The following is a 7,594-nucleotide window of genomic DNA, read 5'->3' on the forward strand; positions in this document are numbered from 1 at the left end:
AGGCCCTTTAGGAGAGGAGGATGATCCAAATGCATTGCTTCCAAACCTCTGAGGATGCCAGCTACAGATGTAGGCGAAATGTCAGGAGAGAATGCTGCTGGAACTTGACCTGGAAAAACTCACAGCAACCCAATGAAAGGCTATGAATGCCTTTGACAACACAGCCTCGGAGTCTGGTGGAAGCTCCTTCCTTGGAGGCTTTTAAACAGGGGCTGGATGGCCATCTGTCAGGGATGCTTTGATTGCGCTTTTCCTGCATGGCAGGGGGTTGGACTGGATGGCCCTTGGGGGTCTCTTCCAACTCTAGGATTCTGAGATCAGGCTGCAAGGGCTGCATTGGTACCTATGGGCTTCCTACATCCTTTGCCTGCCTTTCACCTTCTCACCTTTTGGCAGGATGGGTTGGTGGGAGGTTTTCCTCTCTTTTAATCTGACTGTACTGAGGACCAGGGCTGTCAGACTTTAGGAAGGAACAGAAAGGGTTAAGTTCCGGGGGGGGGGGGCAAAGGGGCGGGGCGGAAAGGAGTCCGGAAGAGAAGCTGCCCCCCCAAAGAGAGAAGGGCTGGGGAAGAAAGGTGGTGTTGGGGGGGCTGCTCTTTGCATCTCATCTCTCCAGGTCTTGGGGTGAGTCCTCCTCCCTCCTTCTCTAGTCTAGGGGAGGCCCAGTTCGGCTGGGGAAAGGGGGGGGGGGGGGTTGAGCCTGGCCAAGAAGTGGGACGAGGGGAGAGGAAACAAAGCCAAGGAGAATAGGGCAGGAGACTGGGAGACTACAACTCCCAATATCCCTGGCCAGGAGGGAGGGGGAGCCTAAGGTGGGATCTGTCCAAGAGCAAGGTGAGCTCTGCAGTTGAGCCTCCCTCCCAGCTGGGCCCTTTCCTCCCACACACACACTTCTTTCCCTCCTTCCATCCTTCTTTCCTTCCTTCTTTCCCTCCCTCCCTCCTTCTCTCGCTCCATTCTTCCTTACTTCCTTTTTCCTTCCCTCCCTCCTTCCCATCTTCCTTCCTTCCCTCCAGCCTTCCTTTTTTCCTTCTTTCTCAACCTGCCTCCTTCCTACTCTTCTTCCTTCCTTCCTTCCCTCCATTCTTCCTTTCTTCTTTCCCTCCTTTCCCTTCTTCCCTCCCTTCTTTCCCTCCTTTCCCCTCCCTTCCTTCTTCCTTTCCACCTTCCTTCCTTCTTCCTTCCTCCTCCTTTCCCTCCCCCTTCCCTCCCTCCTTCCCTTCTCTCCCTCCCTTCTTCCTTTCTTCTTTCCCTCCTTTCCCCTTTTCCCCCCCTCCCTTCTTCATTCTTTCCCTCCTTCCCTCCCTCCTTCCTTTCCACCTTCCTTCCTTATTCCTTCCCTCCCTTCCTCTTTCCCACCTTCCTTCCTTCCCTCCCTCCCTCCTTCCCTCCCTTCCTTCTCTTTCTCCTTCCTTTCTTCCTTCCTTCTTCCTTCCTTCCTTCCCTCCCTCCCTTCTCTTTCTCCTTCCTTTCTTCCTTCTCCCCCTCCTTCCTTCCTTCCTTCCTTCCTTCCTTCTTCCTTCCCTCCCTCCCTCCCTCCTCCCCTCCCTTCCTTCTCCCCTCCCTCCCTCCCTCCTTCCCTTCTGTTCCTCCCTCCCTTCTTCCTTCCTTCATCCTTCTTCCTTTCCTCCCTTCCTCCCCTTTCTTCTTCCCTCCCTTCTTCCTTCCTTCTTCCTCCTGTTCCTTCTTCCCTCCCGCCCTCCCTTCCTTCCTCCCTCCCTTCTCTTCCTCCCTCCCTTCTTCCTTCCCTCCCTTCCTCCTTCCTCCCCTTCCTCCTTCTCTCCGTTTCTTCCCTCCCTCCCCTCCCTCCCTTTCTTCTCTCCCTCCCTCACTTCTTCCTTCCTTCCTTCCTTCCTTCTTCCATCCCTCCCTCCCTGCCTTCTTGAGTGGTGATGGCATTATCGTCAGCATATATGAAACTCTCTGTCCCTTCTGACCATAGCAGGTCATTTGTGTAAACATTAAACATTGATGGAGCAAGCACCTAACCTGAGGCAGGCCGTTCTCCTTTCTTCGCCATCTGCTTCTCTGGCCCTGGAACTCAACAAAAAAGCTCCTGTTTTGTAGCAGATTCCCTATGGAGCGGTTGAGGTGGTAATCCTTTGTGATATTATAAATTCGTATTGTAAGTGATATTATAAGCTCATATGAAACAGAAGTTTGAGTATGGACCAGGCATGGGTCCTACCGGCTGTTAGGAATTGTGGAAGTTGAAGTCCAAAACACCTGCAGGGCCTGAGTTGGCCCATGCCTGGTATGGACTGTACAATAATTTACAGCTTGTTTATTTGTGCATCTTAGAATAGTACAAGAAAAGCAAAGTGCATGAATTCCCAGAGTGATGCTTCATTACGTTTACAGCCTGACCTGTTTCTATCCAATGGGAAAAAACTTGCTGAAGCCACCCCAAAATGGGTCATAAGGTTACATTATCATCATCATCATCGTTGAATCTCTTTGGGAAGAGAGGATCGGTTAAAAATAAACTATTATTATTATTATTATTGTTATTATTGCAGCGCCTGATGAACTTGCTGACTGAAAGGTCATAGGTTTGAATCTGGGAAGTGGCGTGAGCTCCCGCTGTTAGCCCCAGCTTCTGCCAACCTAGCAGTTTGAAAACATGCAAATGTGAGTAGATCAATAGGCTCCGCTCCGGTGGGAAGGTAACGGCGCTCCATGCAGTCATGCCCGCCACATGACCTTGGAGGTGTCTATGGATAACGCCGGCTAACTTGGGCTTGGAAATGGAGATGAGCACCAACACCCAGAGTTGGACACATTTGGACTTAATGTCAGGGGAAACCTTTACCTTATTATTATTATTATTATTATTATTTTAGTATTATTATTATTTGAAACACAAGATGAGTCCACAGCAGACACTCTGCTGGCTGTTGTATTGGATCACACGTCAGTCCCTTCCCAAGTGTCTAGGACTGTGTGATGTATTGGCGAATAATGCATGTAGATCTCAGTAAGGTGGCCTTTTGCATTTGGCAGATGGTAATTTTCTCAGTGCCGATTGTGTTTAAGTGCAGGCCAAGGTCTTTAGGCACTGCACCCCGTGTGTTGATCACCACTGGGACCCCCTTGACTGGCTTGTGCCAGAGTCTTTGCAGTTCGATTTTTAAATCCTCGTATCGTGTCAGCTTTTCCAGTTGTTTCTCTGCAATCCTACTGTCACCTGGGATTGCGACATCAACGATCCATACTTTGTTTTTTAACACGACCGTGAGGTCAGGACTATTGTGCTCCAAAACTCTGTCTCTCTGAATCCAGAAGTCCCAGAGGAGTTTGGTGTGTCCATTCTGTAACGTTTTCCGTCTTGTGATCCCACCAGTCCTTTGTCGCAGGCAGATGGTATTTGTGGCACAACTTCCAATGAATCATCTGAGCAACAGTGTTGTGCCTTTGCTTGTAGTCTGTCTGCGTGATCTTCTTGCAGCAGCTGAGGATGCGATCTATTGTTTCATCTGCTTCCTTGCAGAGTCTCCATTATTATTATTTATTATTATTATTATTATCATCATCATCATCCCTCTTTTGCTTCTTTGTTGTTTACAGATCTTGTTCGTTCACTCAGATTTGATCTCATCATGTTCATACTGTTTTGTACAGGTTTTTTCCATGACAGATAACAAAGGAGGAGTGTCTACGGCCAAGATGGAAACTGCTTTGAAGCACAAAGTGAAGATGGAGGAGCCAGACCCACTTGAAGGAGGAAGAGAGGCCATTGAAATGTGGGGCAGGAGAAGTGTTGGATTCCCAGGCGAAATGGGTCAAGATGTCCTGGAGGAGAAGACCTTCAGCGCAGACCTTCAAGGTCAACGCTTCCAGCGTTTCCGCTATGAGGAGGCCTTGGGACCACGAGGGGTTTGCAGCCGCCTCCACTCTCTCTGCCGCCTGTGGCTGAAGCCTGAGGAACATACAAAGGCGGAGATGCTGGACCTGGTGATCCTGGAGCAGTTCCTGGCCATCCTTCCTGCCGAGATGGAGCGCTGGGTGAGGGAATGTGGGGCAGAGACCAGCTCCCAGGCCGTGGCCTTGGCTGAAGGATTCCTCCTGAGCCGGGCAGAAGAGGAGAAGGCGCTCCAGGAAGAGCGTCAGGAGAGAGAGGCCCTTCAAGCCCAGGAGGCTCCACCAGGCATCAACCAGAGCTTCCCTTCCAGGTGGATGCAACTGGAGGGTGACAGTAGTGTCACACCACTGGGTGAGATGTCTTCTTTCTCTTGGTCTCAAGGATACTCAAAATATATCACCTTCTGTTATATCTTCAAAAATGCTTGTATTGACTAGGTTTGGTTTTTCGTCTAGGATGTTAAAAGAGTAGTTTTACAAATATATCCATCCAAGCTGGTATTGTATGGAATTGGCTGAAACCCATGAATACTAACGCCTTTTAAAGCGTTGTACTACTTTGGGACCTAAAAATGAACTTGAAAAGCAAATGAATAAATTGAGTTTCCCTTTGGGTTGCTGTGAGTTTTCCAGACTGTATGACCAGGTCTATAGCAGACATCCTCAGAGGTTGTGAGATCTGTTAGGAACTAGACAAGTGGGGCTAATACAGTGTTCCTTTGTTACTTCGCGGTTCACTTTTCGCAGACTCGCTGTTTCGCGGGTTTTTGCCTCCCAGTTTATGATTGGTTGCCGTTGCCCAGAGTGGCGTTCTAATCCCGCCTCCTGGCAACAGTGGAGTGTGGATGGGGGTTTCACACACACATACAAACACACACACACCGGGAGAGAGGCAGGCAATCAAGAGAGATTGCAAATCAAAGAAGAGATAGCTAGCAAAAAAAAAGGTGTGCAGTGCCTTTAAATCTCTCCTCGCTTCTGTCTCACCCTTGGAATTTGAGATATATATATGCGTGTGTGTGTGTGTGTGTGTGTGTGTGTGTGTGTGCGTATCATACACACACACACACATATAATATCCCTACTTTGCGGATTTTCACTTTTCATGGGTAGTCCTGAAACGTCCCTAAGATCGTCCGGGGGGGGGGGCTGCTCTCGGTCCCACCACTGTCACAATCACGTTTGGTGGGGACGAGAGACAGGGCCTTCTTGATGGTGGCCCCTCGGCTTTGGAATGCCCTCACCCTGGAGATTAGAACCGCACCCTCCCTCCTGACGTTCAGAAAACTAACAAAGACCTGGCTTTGGGATCTGGCCTTTGATAACTGAGTCAATGTGGGCTTATATGGAAGGAGCACGACTAACTGTGAACTACGACTAATGTTCTGACGACCTGGCTTTTATCTATCTGTGATGTGATGATGTATATTGTATACTGTTCATTGAAATATGGTTTTTAATGTTTTTTGATAATGCATTGTGTGTTGTAAAATTGTATTTGACACATGTTGTGAACCGAATCTGAGTCCCTCTCGAGGTGAGAAGATCGGTATAAAAAACCCCTAAATAAATAAATAAATAAATAAACGTAACACCCATATTTATTTATGTCAGGAGCAAACCAAAGAGTTGTATTGCATTTTTAACAAACAGACAGACAAACAAACAAACAAAGCACAAAGTTTGCAAGCTTGGTAGTGGATTAAATGTCCTTTGACCAGTAGCTGGCCACTTGGAGTGCCTCTGATGTTGCCGCAAGAAGGTCCTCCATTGTGCATGTGGTTGCATTGCAGCAGGTGGTCAGTGGTTTGCTCTTCTCCACACTCACATGTCGTGGATTCCACTTTGTGGCCTCATTTCTTAAGGTTGGCTCTGCATCTCGTGGTGCCAGAGCGCAGTCTGTTCAGCGCCTTCCAAGTCACCCAGTTTTCTGTGTTCCCAGGGGGGAGTCTCTCATTTGGTCTCAGCCATGGATTGAGGTGCTGGGTTTGAGCCTGCCACTTTTGGACTCTCGCTTGCTGAGGTGTTCCAACAAGTGTCTCTGTAGATTTTAGAAAACTATTTCTTGATTTAAGTCGTTGATGTGCTGGCTGATACCCAAACAGGGATGAGCTGGAGATGTCTCTGCCTTGGTCCTTTCACTATTGGCTGCTACTTCCCGGCGGATGTCAGGTGGTGCAATACCAGCTAAGCAGTGTAATTTCTCCAGTGGTGTAGGGCGCAGACACCCCGTGATAATGCGGCATGTCTCATTAAGAGCCACATCTATTGTTTTAGCGTGGTGAGATGTGTTCCACACTGTGCAATCATACAATGACAATAAAGCTATTCTATTCTTTTCTCTTCCTTTCTTTGGCATTTCACAGAAAAGGAGCCAAGGATGCTGAGAAGACATAATATCTCCTCTCTTTGTGAAGCGAGTGAAATAGCCTCAGTGGAACAGGATCAGGTAAAAAGATGGAAGTAGAAATTGAGACAATTATGAAATGTGTTGTCGATGGCTTTCACGGCTGGAATCACTGGGTTGCTGTCTGTTTCCGGGTTGTCTGGCCATGTTCCAGAAGCATCCTCTCCTGATGTTTCGCCCACATTCTCTGGCAGAGGTTGGGAGGTGTGTTGGAAACTAGGCAAGTGGGGTTTATATATCTGTGGAATGATGTCCAGGGTGGGAGAAAGAACTCTTGTCTGCTTGAGGCAAGTGTGAGTGTTGCACTTGGCCACTTTGATTAGCATTGAATAGCCTTGCAGCTTCAAAGCCTGGCTTGATTCTTAACCCAATTATGTAATGTCCTTGAGCGCTTCACGTGGACTGAAATGTCTTTTTCTTGGTTTGTTTTCTACTTCTATCCAAGCTTCCTTTTTAAAACATCTCATAATACTGGGTGAGACCTCACTACCTCTGAAGATGCTTGCCATAGATGCAGGCGAAACGTCAGAAGAGAGTGCCTCTAGAATATAGCCATATAGCCCGAAAAAACCTACAACAACCCAGTGATTCCAGCCATGAAAGCCTTTGTCAATACATCTCATAATACTTTTTCTTTTACGGTCTTTATTTCCTACTAACCGTCCCCTTGCCATGCGTTGCTATGGCCCAGTCTGTGTATTTGTCTTTTGTGTGTGTATATATTTGTGTATATGTGCAATCATACAATGCCAATATATGTGGTTTTGTATATATATATGTGTGTATATATATATATGTGGTTTGTGTATATATGTGTGTGTGTGTGTGTGTGTGTGGTTTTGTGCACTCGTAGCAATGTATTTTTTTTTGCTTTTTAAGTCTCGTCTGAGTTTTTTAGTGTTTTTATGAGTGACTAGCCATCCCCTGCCATGCATTGCTGTGACCCAGCCTGTGTATATGTGTTTTGTGTGTGTATATATGTGTGTCTAATATATTTGTGTATATGTAAATTTATGTGGTTATGCACATGCGTTTGTAATGTATTTTTTATTTTTTGGCTTTTAAATCTCTTCCACTGTGTTTTTCAGTGTTTATATGAGTGATGATCACTCATTGGCCTGAGAGGTGTCTTGTGTCCAAATTTGGTGTCAATTCATCCCGTGGTTTTTTTGAGTTATGTTAATACCACAAATGAACATTACATTTTTATTTATATAGATTGGGGCACAGAAGGTTGTTTGTATTTCTTCTTTCAGATGATGTTTGAGGATGTGTCTGTCCATTTCAGTGAGATGGAGTGGGCTTTACTGGATCCGGATCAACGGA

General features: G+C 47.0%; 1 protein-coding gene across 1 annotated transcript; it reads left to right on the forward strand.

The window, feature by feature from the left end:
• Nucleotides 1-524: 524 nt before the first annotated feature.
• Nucleotides 525-7,593, forward strand: LOC137095989 (zinc finger protein 24-like; the record flags this gene model as incomplete). Its single annotated transcript, XM_067463268.1, has 4 exons — nucleotides 525-624; nucleotides 3,622-4,213; nucleotides 6,228-6,310; nucleotides 7,525-7,593. Coding segments are annotated over exons 2-4 (735 nt in total), but the record flags the coding sequence as incomplete, so codon positions are not given.
• Between the last annotated feature and the right edge of the window lies 1 nt (nucleotide 7,594).

Source organism: Anolis sagrei, chromosome 2, assembly GCF_037176765.1.
Source record: "Anolis sagrei isolate rAnoSag1 chromosome 2, rAnoSag1.mat, whole genome shotgun sequence".
NCBI lineage: Eukaryota > Metazoa > Chordata > Lepidosauria > Squamata > Dactyloidae > Anolis > Anolis sagrei.